We start from the raw sequence: 19,338 nt of genomic DNA on the forward strand, positions 1-19,338 counted from the left end.
CGGTGGGGATGGTTAGTCCGGTGGGGATGCGGGCTGTCCATTTTCACTGGGGGGACCTCTTCTCGGCGCTTCGGGCCCGGACTAGTGACGTTGCCTTGATGATGACGCACAGGGACGTTGCGCATGAATGTCCCTGTGCGGCGCCAGCAAGGCAACGTCACTACTCCGGGGCCGGGCCCGAAGTGCGGAGAAGAGGCCCCCTGGAGAAAATGGACAGCCCGCAACGACTAACCATCCCCCCGGACGGTCCCTGCAGCATAGATGGCCTGGACCAGCTCACCCTGAGGTACAAAACAAAGTAGTGACGTTGCCTTGTTGACGCCGTACAGGGATGTTCATGCGTAACATCAAGGCAACATCACTAGTCCGGGCGCGAAGCGCGGTGACAGCCCACAACGACTAACCATCCCACCGGACGGTCCCTGCAGCATAGACTTGGGCTTGAGGAGTTGTAGTTTTGCAACATCTGGAGGTCCGCAGGTTGAAGACCACTGATGGGATTGACAGGCGGAGAGTTCACTCGAGTATAAGCTGAGGGGGGCGTTTTCGGCACGAAAAATCTTGCTGTAAAACTCGGCTTATACTCGAGTATATATGGTATATAACTTTCTTGGCTACACAGGAACTGTGGCAAAAGAATACAACATCCAGTTACTCACAGAGGGAAGATCCAATACCTGGGCTGTGTGCAATATTTTGTGTCATTTTTAAACAAGTAACCAAATAAATTCTAATAATTATTTTAACTATATCTGTTGAGCCAGTATATGTATTTATTTATTAAGTTTTTACTATTATATGGAAAACAGGGACCATTTATTATACAAGGTGGCAATCAGAATCATAGTTACGGATATATATTAATCTTTTCCCCTCACCATTTGAGCGCTAGTACAGTATATATAAACCTATTCATATATTTTGTTAAATACAATTTTTCCATCACTACTGTATCTTTTTTATTTTAATTTTTTTATTTTAATCAAAAAGGTTTCCCTAACACTTTTTTGGATCGCTAAAGTCCCCCCCCCCCCCCAAAAAAAAAAATGTTGAAAAGACTCGCTAAAGCTAAAACGTTGTTAATAATTTTATTGTGCAAAAAAGTAAGAATTGCTTCAAAAAGACGAGGCAGGCAAAGGAACAAACAGCCAGAGAATTTACTCCACTTTCTGAAACTTTATACATTCTTTAAAGTGTCGGGCTTTATTCCCAGAAAATTCCCATGATTTTCAGAGTGGTTTTCAGAAAAGACGAGTGATTATGGATGAAATGAAGGGAACACTCCCCTTTTCCAGAAAAAAACGCCCATTTTGTAATTTTTTTTTCCCACTCAGAGTGATTCAGATTCTGTCGGGTTTTTTTGTTGCACATTCTGTCGCATGGTCCCTGCGACAGAATTTAGGCGCAATACCCCGCAAAAAGAGTCGGAATCATGTTAGTAAATGAGGCCCAATGATGCCCCCCCACCGCAGCACTATATATCTTGCCCCCCACAGCGCTTTCAATATAGATATGGCCCCCGCTGCCACTCACAATGTTCATTTTAAAAACCCCGCTGAGAGCCCTGAATGGCTCCTCGGTACCAGCCATTCAGGGCTCCCCATGGGGATTTAAAAATGAAAGTTAAAACACACCATACATTGCAGGGTTGCGGAGCTTGCCACCCATTCCCCTGCTTAATAACTTCTGATTGCATCGGGTCTAAGAAGTGAGACCCGATTGCGATCAATCCCTCAGACCCTGAACAGACTCTGTTCCATGATGGGGGTAGTAGTACAAGCACTAATGTAGTCTCCCCAGCCACCCACAGACTCCTGCAGCCAGGAAACTACTACTCCAAACAAGGAAACAAGTCTGTTCCATGATGGGAGTAGTAGTAGTCCCTCAGCACTGCAGGACTCTGCTGATTTCACAATTTCACCTCTTCTGAGCATGCTCAGAAGAAATAACTGTTAGTATAAACCGAGGGCAAACGGATGACATTAAAGGTTCATCCATTTGCCATAGACTTCAATGTTAAATAAAAAAAAACGTTTTTCACCCGTTATTTTTGACAGCCAAATAAATTAAGCATGGAACGTCTTTTGGCCGTCAAAAATAACAGGTTATAAACAGAACGCGTGCAAACGGCTGATAAAGGACTGTAAAAAAATCTTATTGAGATCAATGGGATACGTTTACAGCCCTTTGCAACCCGTTTGCAAAATTAGTAAACGGGTTGTATAATGGGAATTTTTTTATGGGAGCAGGCAGCTGTGTGAACAAGCCCAAAGCTGCTGAGGGAATGACAGTATTCCTGAAAAGTGTCCAGATTCCTTTTATGATACATATTGCTATTGTTGTATAGAATGGTTGCTTTAGAAGAGAAAAAATACTTGCCCGTTTAATACCTGTCAATCAATTGCTGCCAGGCCGCCTCTGATCAACTGGATTCCTCCGTTTTCTGCCGCTAATCATTGCAGGCTAAACCCCTGCAAGCAGTCCTCTAGACTGTGAGGCTAACTATAGCAGCCGCTGGTTATTTTCTGCACATCGCAGCAAGGAGATCTCTGCATTCTGACAATACTATATCTTGAGAGGATCGTATGTTTTATATATAGAGATCTGGTGCATAACATCAACATCTATGATCTGGGGACAAACTTGATTAATTGTGGCTCCAGTATCAGAACAGTATGGGTGAGTGATCTGGAACACTGACCTAACTATTTATCATTTTAGTATGAAATACCCACCAATGAATGAACGTATACTGTACCAAGTGTCTATTTAATACTATTAATTTAAGCAAGCACTGTCTAAGAGTGGATGTATTGCTGAATCAAACATAGACATATGCATGTAACGCTGAACCAAATAGGAACATTGGTGCATAAATGAAACAATACACGATCTTGATCATTGGAAACATTGGAACCATATCCAGTGACTTGCATGTTTGGCTTTGATTCCCTCTTTTGACACCAATCTATAACAGCATCCACCACGCGGAGGTGGCCTCATATCGGATGGGACCCTAACATGATAACTCACTTCTGCTGTGCATATAGCCTCTGACTGCGTGACACAGTCAGAGGCTATATGCACAGCAGAAGTGAGTTATAATGTTAGGGTCCCATCCGATTTGAGGCCATCTCTGCGTGGTGGATGGGGGGAAACATTTTGATCAAAAAGTGCGCTAAGAGCCACAATTTTTTGACCTAGAGTGCTGCTGCAACTTTCTTTTTTGTACATTTTGTATTTGCCACAGCAGCGGGCACCTGTGTATTAGGTTGTTGTGCTGGCTATTTTTCCTTTTGCTTTTACTTTGTAAGTTGGGGGGTGTGGCACCCTCTTTAGCTGTGCACCCCACCGCTCTCAGACTGGAGGTGGTTTAGTCAATGGCTGATCCAACATGTCACACAGTCAGAGGCTATATGCACAGCAGAGGTGAGTTATCATGATAGGGTCCCATCCGATATGAGGCCACCTCCGCGTGGTGGATGAGGGACACATTTTGATCAAAAAGTGCGCTAAGAGCCTCCATTTTTTGACCTAGAGTGCTGTTGCAACAACATTTTTTGTACATTTTGCATTTGCCACAGCAGCGGGCACCTGTATATTAGGTTGTTGTGCTGGCTATTTTTCCTTTTGTTTTTACTTTAGACTTTATTCTCTTATACCTTTTATACTATCGTTCTATTTATAATTTTATTTTATAATTGTAATAAAATTATAAATAAAAGAATAGTATAATTGTATACCACTAAACGGAACTGAGTGAGACACAAGGTCCCTGTGTCTCACCTGATACACTGGTTTTATCAACTACTAAATGGATATCTGTATGCTAAATTTCATATAACCTTGAGGACTGTCATTCTGGTATTATGGCAACGAACAATCTGTAAGCAACACATAAGTCCATTGATACCATTGAGTTTTATCCTGTTTTTATACATTTATATCTGTTTGCATTCATGTCTAATGCATAATGCTTGTCTTTCAATTCTCCAGGTGCCTTCTTCATAAGTACAGTGGCATATCGTGCATTCATCAGTTTTTATTTCTCTTCCAGCAGGGATAACAACAGTCTCTACAAAGCAGTTTGGTCCTACAACAAAAGTAAAAATATGAAATTTGGTTATTTCTTTATTCTGTTACAAAATATAGTTTTCTTTAACATTGATTCATCAAATAAATAATTGGTTAGTTTAACTTATTAGATGCAATACTTTTTTTTAATTATTATACTGAATCCAATTACATGTTGCATTTTGGCAGTTTCCTCTATGGTTATTAGTCAATACTAATTACCATATAATAAAAAAAAAAAAAAGAAAATGAAATATAGCTGCAAGCAGCAATACAGGTGTCCAAGCAGCAGAGCCAGGCTATAACACACAATAACTTTGACCTCTTATGGTGGAGAAGGTGATCATGAACATGGGTGCTAATTTTCACATTGTTCTGAGCAGCAATTTCAGAGAAAACTATGTATGAAAATATTGCACAATCCAAGATGGCGGCCAATTGACTTGTAATAAACAAATAATAATCTTTCATAGTTCATAAGGTTGAAAGAAGTGGTTGCAGAGAAGCAGATATATGAAATAGGCGACACCTGTCAAAATGTAGCAAAGAATTAAAGGGGTATTCCAGGCCAAAACTTTTTTTTATATATATCAACTGGCTCTGGAAAGTTAAACAGATTTGTAAATTACTTCTGTTAAAAAATCTTAATCCTTCCAATAGTTATTAGCTTCTGAAGTTGAGTTGTTGTTTTCTGTCTAACTACTTTCTGATGACTCACGTCCCAGGAGCTGTGCAGCTCCTATGGGGATATTTTCCCATCATGCACAGCTCCCGGGACGTGACATCATCATTGAGCAGTCAGACAGAAAACTTCAGAAGCTAATAATTATTGGAAGGATTAAGATTTCTTAATAGAAGTAATTTGTTTAACTTTCCGGAGCCAGTTGATATATAAAAAAAAGTTTTTGCCTGGAATACCCCTTTAAAGTAAGGACAGCATATATAATGTGAATTCAAATAGAGAAAAAAAAACAGACATGGTCGCACATCAACAACATGCACAACGATCTTAGGCTTCTCAGAAACATCTATTAAACTAACAGGTCGATAGTGTACTTTCTGATCATGAAGTGCAAGATCGCTAGCCACGTCACGGCTACCTGTAAGTACCGGGTCCCTAACATCCCTAGCATAAAATGGCGCAGCACTCAGCGGCGACCACTACTGCTGAAACACCAGTCCCCCCAAGGGGGAACGATCCACTGGCAGAGCAGCCCCAATGCCACTCAAACCAGTCCATGGGCCACGCCTCCTCACAGACACGGCACTGTGGCAGCAATGGACGCCACACAGCACTGCACCAGTGTGAACAGGACTAAAAGCCCAGTTACCATGTGCTCCCAGTCAAAGACTGGTAGACTGCCAGAACGAATAGGGCCCTAAGCAGCTTCTGCCAATTTATATAGGCCTGGGCTGAGGGGGAGGGGCAGAATGCTGACCAAGTAAATACTAAAAAATAGGGAGATAGAAAACACAATGTGAATTCAAACAGAGAAAAAACAGACATGGTCACACATCCACAACATGCACAATGATCTAAGGCTTCTCAGCAACATCTATTAAACTAACAGGTCATTAGTGTACTTTATGATCAGGAAGTACAAGTCTGCATGTTGTGGATATGCGACCATGTCATTAAGCCAGTTCAGTACATTACATGATGTGTTGCCAGCACTGACCTGTCCAATGTCAGCTCCTTCTTCCTTAGTATATACAGAACTAAAGAACCCATTCAGTAGCTCTGCTTTCTCTATATCACCTGTGATGCAAGGGCGAAAGCTTCAGGGGTGCAGGAATACAGGCGCTGACCAAGAAGGGGACCAGTGAAGCCAGGTAGGTAACAAACAGCTTTAATCCAATGCGACACGTTTCACCGCGCTTGCGCGGTTTCATCAGACACAGCAAACACTTCGCCAGAAGGGGTTTATATACACACAGGTATTAACCCCTGCCTGACTTGGTGAGATTAACAGAATACAAAAAATTTTCATAATAAAAGACAACAAAAAATATATACATATAATAAAAATATACAACATTACAACATTAACAAATGTGCGGCCTTAAAAACAAGACAAAACATTCAATGAAAAAAACTAATTTATGACCAATTGGAATCACAGACTGCAAGCCATCGTATTACATGAGTCACCTGCGGCTGTAAAAGTAAAGTGCAACTGAGCCTAAGAAATGCCATATCGCATAATGTATATTGTGCCCAGGGGCAAACAAGTCCTATAAATACGGACCGTATCGATCCTGCACATCTCCCGTCTCACCTTAGTGAGAGGTGAGAGGCGCAAAACTGCACCTCCCCCGTCCTACCTTAGTGAGAGGTACAAAGCCGCACGGTGTGTATCTACACCTGTGATTATAAAAAATTCCCATCAAAACAGGGAAGAGATATATTATAGAAAATAAAATAAATAAAAAGTATGTATAGTAATGTATATAATAAAAAACCACATACTAAAATCTACCTAAAAAGGAGACTGATGATATAGATATATATCCAGGAGTAACTAATTAATCTCAGCAGTCTGAACGGGCACTATCCGAGAAATATATCCCGGAGAGGGGCAGAAAACGGGAAGTTATGTTATCAGGGAGATGGAAAAAAGAAAACTTATATATTTTTATATTATATATTTTTCTACAAAAATATATATATGTAACTAATGGACCAATATATGAAGAGTGAAGATAAATTTTCATAATTAATAAAGTGGTGGAGTCGCTAGCTGGAAAAATAGAAAAGTATATATATATAAAAAAGAGGGGGGAGGAAAAAAAATAATTATTTGACATTCTCTATGGTCTCATTAAGGCCATTCGGGACTAATGTAACGAGTTTGTGGATCCAATAGGATTCACGATTGATGAGACGTTGGTATCTATTAACACAATCTGGTAGATTGAATTATTAATTTAAAAAAATCTAAATTGTTATTATGCTTGAAAGTTAAATGTTTTAAAACACTATGTAGTAGATATTTGTGTTTAATATTCCAACGGTGTTTATTCATACGGGACCGCACTGTTTGTACAGTGCGGCCCACGTATTGGAGATCACAGCTACATGTTAATAGATATATTGCAAATGTCGTATTACATGTAACTTTCTCTTTAATCTTATATGATACTTGAGTAATAGAAGAAAGGAAAGAAGTAGTGGATTCTTTAATTAAACCACAACATAAACAACGAGGGCCTCCACAGGGAGCGCAAAAGCCATCATTATATGACCGCAATTGCGGTTTCCCTTTGAATCTACCTGGGGCCACCATATTTTGTAAGTTGCTTGCCCGTCTAAAAGTAATTCTACGGGTAGGGGGAATTAATTCCCCAAGAATAGGATCTCCAAGTATAATTGGCCAATGTTTATGTAATATTTGTTTAATTTTTAGTGCTTCTTTGTCATAATTGGTCACAAAATTAGTTTTAAATTCAAAGGAGTTATCAGTTTTACTAGTAATTTGTGCTTTTGGAATGACTAAATCAAATTGAAACGCGTCGCATTGGATTAAAGCTGTTTCTTACCTACCTGGCTTCACTGGTCCCCTCCTTGGTCAGCGCCTGTATTCCTGCACCCCTGAAGCTTTCGCCCATACATCTCTGCCGATTCCAGGAAGGCTGCAGACCTAGTTCATTATACCACAAACGTAGATCCTTGTTGTGTGGGAATTTGCACAACTTGGCAGGGTGAGCCTTCATTTTTACCCTCCCTTCTCACGCACCTGTGATCCCGTTGATTCTCCACAAGGGAGCGCCTGTTCTTCTTTTGTTTTACAGATTCTTTGGTCTATGCTTCGACCCTGATTTCCTGAGGAATCCCGATAAAACAGTGCTGCTCCCTAAAGGATTGGTAAGTACTTTTCCACATTAATTTTTTCAGAAGTATTGTGTCTGTGCAGAGACTGTATAATTTCCACTATGGAATTTTTACAGAACCGTGATTCCAAACTGGACATTCTTATCAATCAACTTATTGGAGTCTCTAACCAAATATTGATATCGGACACTACTATGCCATCTGATAATATCTCTGAAAGTGATTTTAAAACTATGTCTGATCTGTTTTATGAATATGAAAAACACTGTAAGATAGAGTTGCAGCATAGTATTGATGTATTATTTCTTTCACGGTATCTTTCTGACAAATTCACCCCTCGGGGGCTAAGGTTACCGTTCGAGTCCTCCTTTCCAGAGGACTCTGCGTTCTCCACATATTGGGATGAATACTGTGAGAAATCCTCTCAAGGTCTCATGGAATTACTTATTGTTAAACACAGATCTGCAGCAATGGAAGCCAAAAAATTGGCATGTGATATTAAGAATAATCTATTGGCATTTTCCATCTACCCTGAATATCAGAGAACCGATGGGATTATTCTTAATAGATTACAAAAATTAGAAATAGAAACTATAAATAAAAAGTTCACAAATTTAATCGTGACAGGAACGACTATGCTTGTGGCCAAATACATAAATGGCCCAAGCCAAATTTTCAAAAGAATTTATATGGTGAGACCAATTTTTCTTCTCCCAATCCTAATAATCAAAGAAATTCTAATGAAAATCGCTTCCACACCAAAAATTCCAATATGCCTCAAAATGTAACTAAATTCACGTCTGAACACAACCCTGAACACACACGGAAATTTGAACGCACTATCACCAATTCTGTATTTCACAAACCTAAAGATATCTCTTTAAAAAATTCTCCTATAGAGGTAAAAAGAAAGACCACAGTTAATACTCACAGAATTTTGGAAAAACCTTTGATTGCAAAAAAATCTATAAAAACGCATAATGTTTCTGGTCTTAGTTCAGACGGATCAGTTTTACATACTATGGACCGTCCGTCTCCAGATATGGTCTGTCCCCTCCTTCCCCCTCTAATACCATTGAGTCCAGCACATCACATGGATATTGAGGAACTTTTGAATTCTTCTATCATTACTGTACACGAAGGTTCTGAAATTGGGAATACTTCTGTTCTAACATCAATTTCAGTGAATCCAGATCACCTCCCAATCACACATTACTTTCCGATAGCACCTGTATTACCACAGAACAACAAAAAATCTGTAAAAAAGAAAAATAGATACAGAGGCTGCAGAGGTGGCCGGTCCACCTAAAAAAAAAAAACGACCTTGCTGCACAAAAAAAATCAATGATAATCAAATAAAGATCTTTAATTTATCTCAATATATCTTGACACAGGGAGAGATTGACCTGTTATCAATGGGTCTCTCCTTTTGTCCTGTTACCTGTCCCAGTGATTTTCAATTATTTTTAGATCTGAATAGTTATATACGTAAATTAACACTTAACCGACATTTTTCTATGATTGATAGAGTTAAAAATAATCAAGGGGACGGTTTGAATCCAGATAATGTATTTACAGAAAATATCTCTGATCCTCATCAGGACAATTCTATAATTAGACATGTAACTGTAAAACCACATTCCAACTTTTATCCTCTACATCATAGAGGCAATTTTTTAGATACCTTCTATTCTTTAGTCAATAAAGATTTTAATAAATTATGTGAAGAATCCTTTATAGGACAAGATGTAGATAATCTCAGCAAGTCTGAACGGGCGGCTATAAAAACCCTAAAAAATAATGAGAATATCATCATTCGTCCTGCAGATAAGGGGGGGGGGGGGGGGGGGGGGTATGGTTATTTTAGACCGTACTGCATATGTGGAGGAGTCGCTTCATATTCTATCAGATAAAAACTATTACGAAGTTTTGTCCACTAATCCATCCACTAGTTATTTTGAATCTTATTGCACTCTGATTAAAAATGCCACTGATCATTCTCTGTTAAATAAAAAAGAATTACATTTTTTGTCTATTAAGAATTATAACACACCACATTTTTATTATTTACCCAAACTACACAAAAATTCCATAAACCCCCCCGGACGTCCTATCATATCAGGGGTGGGATCTATAACAGCTAACCTCTCTCATTTTATAGATCTGTTTTTTGCAGCCATATGTAATTCATTTGCCATCTTATTTGAGAGATTCTACTCAACTTATACACGAGCTTAGTATAGCATCTTTACCATCAAATTTCTCTTTTCTAACATTAGACGTTTGTTCTCTTTATTCAAATATAGATACTGAACTTGGACTTGCCGCCATTCATGATACCTTCAGTAGTGACCCCCTTTTATCTAAAGATCAAGCCACAATTCTATTAAACTCCATTCGGTTTATTTTAGAACACAACATTTTTTCCTTTGATGACAATTTATATAGACAGACCCGGGGCTGTGCCATGGGGACTCGTTTCGCCCCAAGTTATGCAAATTTGTTCATGGGGCGATTCGAGTCGCTAATTATGGCACAGTCTCGGGCTTTTTCTAAGTTTGTATATTTTTTTCGGAGATTTATAGATGACCTTTTTTTCATTTGGGGGGCACTCTTTTGGAGGCAGAAAAGTTTGTTCAAGAGTTAAATCAGAATTCTTGGGGCATATAATTCACAATGCATTATTCTTCTGACTCCATCCAATTTTTGGATTTGGAGCTGTCTAAATCTAATACAGGTCAAATCATCACTAAAACACATTTTAAAAAAGTTGATATTAATAGTTTTCTCAACTTTGGCAGCACACATTATCCAGCATGGTTAAGGGGCGTCCCCTATGGACAGTACCTGCGCATCCGGAAGAACTGCACCTCTAACGAGGACTTTGTTGCTCAGGCTGCTGTCCTTAGGGGACGGTTCCTTGAAAAAGGCTATCCATAGAAACTTCTAACTAACTCTTATAACAAAATAAGAAATAAAAAACAATCTGATTTAGTAATTCCAAAAGCACAAATTACTAGTAAACCTGATAACTCATTTGAATTTAAAACTAATTTTGTGACCAATTATAACAAAGAAGCACTAAAAATTAAACAAATATTACATAAACATTGGCCAATTATACTTGGAGATCCTATTCTCGGGGAATTAATTCCCCCTACCCCTAGAATTACTTTTAGACGGGCAAGCAACTTACAAAATATGGGGGCCCCAGGTAGATTCAAAGGGAAACCGCAATTGCGGTCATATAATGATGGCTTTTGCGCTCCCTGTGGAGGCCCTCGTTGTTTATGTTGTGGTTTAATTAAAGAATCCACTACTTCTTTCCTTTCTTCTATTACTCAAGTATCATATAAGATTAAAGAGAAAGTTACATGTAATACGACATTTGCAATATATCTATTAACATGTAGCTGTGATCTCCAATACGTGGGCCGCACTGTGCAAACAGTGAGGTCCCGTATGAATAAACACCGTTGGAATATTAAACACAATTATCTACTACATAGTGTTTTAAAACATTTTACTTTCAAGCATAATAACAATTTAGATTTTTTTAAATGAATAATTCTTGAAACTATTCCACCAGATTGTGTTAATAGATACCAACGTCTCATCAATCGTGAATCCTATTGGATCCACAAACTCGTTACATTAGTCCCGAATGGCCTTAATGAGACCATAGAGAATGTCAAATAATTATTTTTCCCCCCTCTTTTTTTATATATATATACTTTTCTATTTTCCAGCTAGCGACTCCACCACTTTATTAATTATGAAAATTTATCTTCACTCTTCATATATTGGTCCATTAGTTACATATACAGTGGTCCCTCAACATACGATGGTGTTGAGGGATTCGTGCAATGTAAAGTATAGGAAGCTGTACTCACCTGTCCCCACCGCTCCGGATTGCGTCCTTGCCGCTCCCGATGGTGATCCCGGGCCTCCGCTGGGCTCTCCTGGTCTTCTCCGGTCCTCCACTGTCTTCTCCAGTCCTCTTCTGTCTTCCGCAAGGCCTTACTGGGCCTGCGTAGTGACGTCATTACGCCGCTGCGTACGCCATTCCTATTGGATGGCGTGCGCAGCAGCGTATTGACGTCATCGGAGAGGGCCGAGAAGACACCGGAAGACAGGTGCTGGACCCGGAGGGCACCCCGGAGCATCGTGGAGGGGTAAGTAATACTTACCGCACCACACGGGGAACATTAAGCTGCTATCCGGCAGCAGCTTAAGCATTTGGCGCTGCCGGATAGCACTTAATGCTATGGCCCCGACATAAAAAAGCATCGTATGTGGATGCTGACATCGACATGCGATGGCCTCGGAGAGGCCATCGTATGTCGATTTCATCATATGTCGGGGCCATCGTAGGTCGGGGGGTCACTGTATATATTTTTGTAGAAAAATATGTAATATAAAAATATATAAGTTTTCTTTTTTCCCTCTCCCTGATAACATAACTTCCCGTTTTCTGCCCTTCTCCGGGATATATTTCTCGGATAGTGCCCGTTCAGACTGCTGAGATTAATTAGTTACTCCTGGATATATATCTACATCATCAGTCTCCTTTTTAGGTAGATTTTAGTATGTGTTTTTTTTATTATATACATTACTATACATACTTTTTATTTATTTTCTATAATATATCTCTTCCCTGTTTTGATGGGAATTTTTTATAATCACAGGTGTAGATACACACCGTGCGGCTTTGTACCTCTCACTAAGGTGGGACGGGGGAGGTGCAGTTCTACGCCTCTCACCTCTCACTAAGGTGAGACGGGAGATGTGCAGGATCGATACGGTCCGTATTTATAGGACTTGTTTGCCCCTGGGCACAATATACATTATGCGATATGGCATTTCTTAGGCTCAGTTGCACTTTACTTTTACAGCCGCAGGTGACTCATGTAATACGATGGCTTGCAGTCTGTGATTCCAATTGGTCATAAATTAGTTTTTTTCATTGAATGTTTTGCCTTGTTTTTAAGGCCGCACATTTGTTAATGTTGTAATATTGTAATGTTGTATATTTTTATTATATGTATATATTTTTTGTTGTCTTTTATTATGAAAAAATGTTGCATTCTGTTAATCTCACCAAGTCAGGCAGGGGTTAATACCTGTGTGTATATAAACCCCTTCCGGCGAAGTGTTTGCTATGCCTGATGAAACCGCGCAAGCGCGGTGAAACGCGTCGTATTGGATTAAAGCTGTTTGTTACCTACCTGGCTTCACTGGTCCCCCTCTTGGTCAGCGCCTGTATTCCTGCACCCCTGAAGCTTTCGCCCTTGCATCTCTGCCGATTCCAGGAAGGCTGCAGACCTAGTTCATTATACCACAAACGCAGATCCTTGTTGTGTGGGAATTTGCACAACTTGGCAGGGTGAGCCTTCATTTTTACCCTCCCTTCTCACGCACCTGTGATCCCGTTGATTCTCCACAAGGGAGCGCCTGTTCTTCTTTTGTTTTACTATATCACCTGTGACAACATCCCCATTATCATTATTAAGGGGTCCTACATGCTCTGTCCTTTTTTTTTTTTGCATTTACCGGTATATATCTAAAAAAATATTTAGGGTTAGTTTTGCTTCCTTTGGCCACCTGTCTCTCATTTTGAATTTTTGTTGTTTTTATTACATTTTTACAGATTTTATTAAGCTCCTTGTACTGTTTAAATGTTATAGCTGACCCATCAGATTTGTATTTTTTGAAAGCTATTTTTTTTGTTGTTTATTGCTCTTTTAACATCATTTGTCAGCCATGTAGGATTTAGTTTTAATCGTTTGTATTTGTTCCCCTTTGGTATGTATTTAGCTGTATAGTTATTTAGAGTTGATTTAAAGATGTCCCATTTACCTTTTGTATCAGTATTTGGCAACACCTCCCCCCAGTCTATGTCCTGTAGTGCAGCTCTCAGCCCAGGGAAGTTTGTCTTTTTAAAGTTATATGTTTTTGCCTTCCCCGTCTGACATTTTAAGTCAAAAGTAACTATATTGTGGTCGCTATTAAAAAGGTTTTCCCGCACAGTTACATTACCAACCAGCTCTGCGTTGTTGGAAATAATCAGATCCAATAAGGCATCACTTCTTGTTGGGTCCTCCACAAACTGGCCCATAAAATTATCCTGCAATAAATTTAGGAATTGTTGCCCCTTTGTAGTTTTAGCCAACCCCGGACGCCAATCTATATCTGGATAGGTGTGTCCAATAAAACTGACGAACTGGAGTGGTTGATGTCTGAGGAAAATTATGACATAGCGGGTATAACTGAGACTTGGTTGGATGATGGCTGTGACTGGGCGGTCAACATACAGGGTTATAGTCTATTCAGGAAGGATCAGACAAAATGGAAAGGGGGAGGAGTTTGTCTGTATGTAAAATCAAGTCTGAAGGCTGCACTGCAGGAGACGATAATTTGGAGGCATTATGGGTAGAAATATTTGGATATAAAAATAAAAAAATTCTGATAGGGGTTTTTTATAAGCCACCGAACATAATGGAAGAGGCAGAAGATCAATTACTGAGGCAAATAAACCAAGCAGCAAATCAAAATGACGTGATAATAATGGGGGACTTTAACTATCCACATATAAACTGGGAGTCTGAGACCTGGGAATCTCATAAAGGAAACAGGTTTCTGACTATAACTAAAGACAATTATCTATCCCAAATTGTGCAGAGCCCGATCTGAGGGGGCGCCCTACTAGATTTAATATTAACCAACAGACCTGACAGAGTAACTAATGTGCAGGTAAAAGGACACCTGGGAAATAGTGATCATAATATAACACATTATAACTTATTCTTCAATAAGGGAATCTCTCGAGGGGCCACAAAAACAATGAACTTCAGGAAGGCAAAGTTTAATCAGCTCAGAGAAGCCCTTAACAATATAAAATGGAATGATGTCCTCAAAAATATGAATACTGACACTAAATGGGAGACTTTTAAAGATATCTTAAATATTAATTAATATTAATTAAATATATACCTTATGGGAATAAAAGGGTCAGAAATAAAAGAAAACCAATATGGATGAATAAAAACATTAAAGGGGCAATAAAGGACAAAAATAAAGCATGTAAAATACTGAAACAGGACAACAGTGAAGAAGCATTAAAAAGCTATAGAGAAAAATGTAAAATATGTAAAAAAAAAAAAAACAGATAAAAGCCGCAAAAATAGAGACAGAATGACTCATTGCCAAAGAGAGTAAAACTAACCCCAAAATCTTCTTTAAAGGACATCTGCAGTGCTGGGCAAAAAAAAACTTTTTTTTACCTCATTTAATAGGTCTTTGAAAGACCTTTCCAACGATGTCCCCCCATCAAAATTGTCCCAGTCTTTCTCCCGTTATCAGCACACAAATTACGGAGGAGAAGTGAAAATAAAACTACATCTCCCATCATGCCTTGTGCTTACTTCCTGTAAGCTGCTGCCCTCCCCCTGTTCTATCCCCCCGAGCAAATTATTATATTGTAACGCCCACATCTCCCTTCCCTATGCATACACCCTCCCCTTCTGCTCATCTCCCCCTCCCCATGCTGCTCCTGTCCAGTGATGAAGCCGCTGCCTCCGTGCTCACTGTAGTGTGGGCACTGGAGAGTGGAGAGTGAAAGGAAAAATGGTAAAAAAAAACAAAACATAATTGTTTGTCTATAAAACTGTCCTGATATTGGTCCCTCCATCTTTTTCACAACTACAACTCCAAGCATGCCCAGTTATTTTATATGCTGTTCGGGCATGCTGGGAATTCCAGTGGTGCCTCCAGCTGTTGCAAGACTACAAATCCCAGCATGCCCTGTCAGCTTTCTGCTGTATGTGCATGCTTGGAGTTGCAGAGGTGACTCCAGCTGTTGTAAGACTATACATCCAAGCATGCCGTGTCAGCTTTCTGCTGTTTGAGTGTATAAAGGAGTTGTAGTTCACCAACACGTCTCCCGGGAGTTGTAGTTCACCAACACCTATATTGTATCTCTGTAGTCTCCTGGGGGTTGTAGTTCACCAACACCTATATTGTATCTCTGTAGTCTCCTGGGGGTTGTAGTTCACCAACACCTATATTGTATCTCTGTAGTCTCCTGGGAGTTGTAGTTCACCAACACCTATATTGTATCTCTGTAGTCTCCTGGGAGTTGTAGTTCACCAACACCTATATTGTATCTCTGTAGTCTCCTGGGAGTTGTAGTTCACCAACACCTATATTGTATCTCTCCAGTCTCCTGGCTGGGAGTTGTAGTTCACCAACACCTGTATTGTATCTCTGTAGTCTCCTGGGAGTTGTAGTTCACAAACACCTCTATTGTATCTCTGTAGTCTCCTGGGAGTTGTAGTTCATACACCAGTGTTTCCCAACCAGGGTGCCTCCAGATGTTGCAAAACTACTACTCCCAGCATTCCCTGGTTGGGAAACACTGGCATACACACACATAACAGGGACTACAACTCCCAGCATGTGTCATTCAGTAGTCCCCCCCCCTCTCACACACAGAATCAGTATGATATTTATTCCTTGTAGTCTATACACCACCAGCCCGTGCAGTGTAATATGTCTCCTCCACACACACGTCCTCCCCCCTCCCTGCTCTGTGGTTTGCTCTGTGTTTTCCCCCATGAAAACTTGAATCCTCCCGGTGATAAGTGAGGTCCTATGTAGACAGAGCAGGGGAGGGGGGAGGAGCTGTGGACGTCCTCATTCTCCCCCTGCTTCAATCTTACAGATAGGGGCGTTTCTGAGGATGAGCCTATGGCTGCCTCAGAAAGCACCCGCTCATGCATATGCATAAGCAGGGAGGACCTGACAGAGGCTAGGGGGAGCACAAACACTGCTGGGAGGAAGAGATCTCCGTCCCCAAGATGGCGGCTGCAATGTAATGAATAGGGGACGGACGCAGGACTACTGGGCTATGCTGGCAACTCTAATATCTCAGAAATGGCTGCATATAGGTAAATAGAACTAATTTACTGAATTGTATAACTTTTGTTTGGGGAACATTTGGGCAGGGATTTTTGACCACTACAGTTGTCCTTTAACTATATAAATAGCAAAAAGGTCAAAAATGAAAGTGTGGGCCCCTTAAAAAATGATGAAGAAGAAATTATAAATGGGGAGCAGGAAAAAACAAATATATTAAACAAATTTATCTCCACTGTGTTCACCGAGGAAAATGAAATGCCAGGTGAAATACAGTGTGATAAGGTAAACTCCCCAGTACAGGTCACCTGTCTAGCCCAGGAAGAAGTACAGTGCCGCCTACAAAAAATCAAAACAGACAAATCACCAGGTCCAGATGGCATTCACCCCCTTGTTCTAAAGGAATTAAGTAATGTTATAGACAGACCCCTATTTTTAATATTCCGGGACTCTATAGTAACAGGGACTGTTCCCCAGGACTGGCACATAGCAAATGTGGTACCAATATTTAAAAAGGGAACAAAAGGTGACCCAGGGAATGATAGGCCTGTTAGTTTAACCTCCGTTGTATGTAAATTGTTTGAGGGTTTTCTAAGAGATGCTATTTTGGAGTACATTGATACAAATAAATGTATGACTCCATATCAGCATGGCTTTATGAGGGATCGGTCCTGTCAAACTAACCTGATCAGCTTTTATGAGGAGGTGAGCTCCAGACTGGACCAGGGGCAATCGCTGGATGTTGTATATCTGGATTTTTCCAAAGCATTTGATATGGTGCCTCATAAAAGGTTGGTGCATAAAATGAGAAGGATGGGGCTAGGGGAGAATGTGTGTAAGTGGATAAGTAACTGGCTCAGTGATAGGAAACAGAGGGTGGTTATTAATGGTACTTATTCTGATTGGGTGACTGTTACTAGTGGGGTATGCCAGGGGTCTGTCTTGGGTCCTGCTCTGTTTAATAAATGTATTAATGACCTTGTAGAGGGGTTGAATAGTAAAGTAACAATCTTTTCAAATGATACTAAACTCTGTAAAGTGGTAAACACTATAGAAGACCACTGTTACAAATGGATCTGGATAGGTTGGAGGTTTGGGCTGGGAAGTGGCAAATGAGGATCAACACCTCAGGAAAAATCCGGGCTGGGGTTACGCATTAAATGGGAGAACACTTGGGACAACTGACATGGAAAAGGACTTCGGAGTCTTAGTTAACAGTAAATTTAGCTGTAGTGACCAGTGTCAGGCAGCTGCTACCAAGGCTAATAAAATCAGGTACGCCCTGGGTCCTTAACAGGTTAAGATTTTGAAATGGAACTTTTAACTCACAAGTTTTAGTGTCCCGGGCCCCGGCGTGTGGGTACAAAGGACCAAATCTAACAAGGAGTCATATGTTACATGGCAGCACAATGACAGAGCCTGGAGGTTGCATCAGTAGGAGGAGACCATATAGTGGCTGAATGGCCCTAAGAAAAAAGGAAATTTGAACTGAAGATTTTGCGTAGCTAGTGCTACCATAACAAAAATTTTTATTCTCAGGCCCAGGCCCAGCAGCATCAGAAAACCATTTATTGGCTGAATGACACTGCCTGGAGTTGGCGGCAGATGAGGAGACAACAGGGCCTCACAATCTATAGATGAAGAATAACAGATGAATTTTGAAATTTCCATTGAAGATGTATGGTACCTAGTGCTCCCATAAACATATATAGGTAATGTCCTAGGCCCAGCAGCATCACTAAACCATGTAGTTGCTGAATGACAGAGACAGGAGCAGGCAGCAGCATGAGTACACAAGAGGGGTTCACAACCCCTAACATTAAAAGGTGAATGTTGAAATCTCTATTGGAGATGCATGATAACTAGTGCTACCATCCAAAAATGTAAGGCCCAAGCCCAGCAGCATCAGTAAGCCATGTAGTTGCTGAATGACACAGACAGGAGCAGTAACATAGTAACATAGTTCATAAGGTTGAAAAAAGACCAAAGTCCGTCAAGTTCAACCTATATCCCTAATGAGTCCCTACTGAGTTGATTTAGAGGAAGGCAAAAAACCCTTATACTAGAGGTAAAAATTCCTTCACAACTCCAATATGACAGTCAGAATAAATACCTGGATCAACGTTCTATCCCTATAGATCTAAAATCCATAACCCGTAATGTTATTACTATCCAAAAATGCATCCAGACCCCTTTTGAACTCTTTCACAGAGTTCCCCATGACCACCTCCTCAGGCAGAGAATTCTACAGTCTCACTGCTCTTACAGTAAAGATCCCCAGTCTGTGCTGGTGTAGAAACCTTCTTTCCTCTAAACCTAGAGGATGCCCCCTTGTTATAGATACAGTCCTGAGTATAAATAGATCATGGGAAAGATCCCTGTACGGTCCCCTGATATATGTATACATAGTTATTAGGTCTCCCCTAAGCCTTCTTTTTTCTAAACTAAATAACCCTAAATCTTTCTGGGTACTGTAGTCCTCCCATTCCCCGTATTACTCTGGTTGCCCGTCTTTG

At 40.2% G+C, this 19,338-nt stretch overlaps 1 protein-coding gene across 9 annotated transcripts in view; it reads right to left on the minus strand.

Annotated features, from left to right (window-relative positions):
- Positions 1-3,094: 3,094 nt before the first annotated feature.
- VWC2 (von Willebrand factor C domain containing 2) overlaps positions 3,095-19,338 on the minus strand; it is an 865,269-nt gene continuing 849,025 nt past the window's right edge. For all 9 annotated transcript variants that reach the window (XM_056520240.1, XM_056520242.1, XM_056520234.1 and 6 more), the window contains one exon: positions 3,095-4,093. In XM_056520240.1, coding sequence (XP_056376215.1) covers positions 3,942-4,093 — 152 coding nt within the window. In that variant the 3' untranslated portion in view covers positions 3,095-3,941. The remainder of the gene's footprint in view (positions 4,094-19,338) is intronic.

The sequence above is a fragment of the Hyla sarda genome, chromosome 5 (assembly GCF_029499605.1).
Source record: "Hyla sarda isolate aHylSar1 chromosome 5, aHylSar1.hap1, whole genome shotgun sequence".
NCBI classification, from domain to species: domain Eukaryota; kingdom Metazoa; phylum Chordata; class Amphibia; order Anura; family Hylidae; genus Hyla; species Hyla sarda.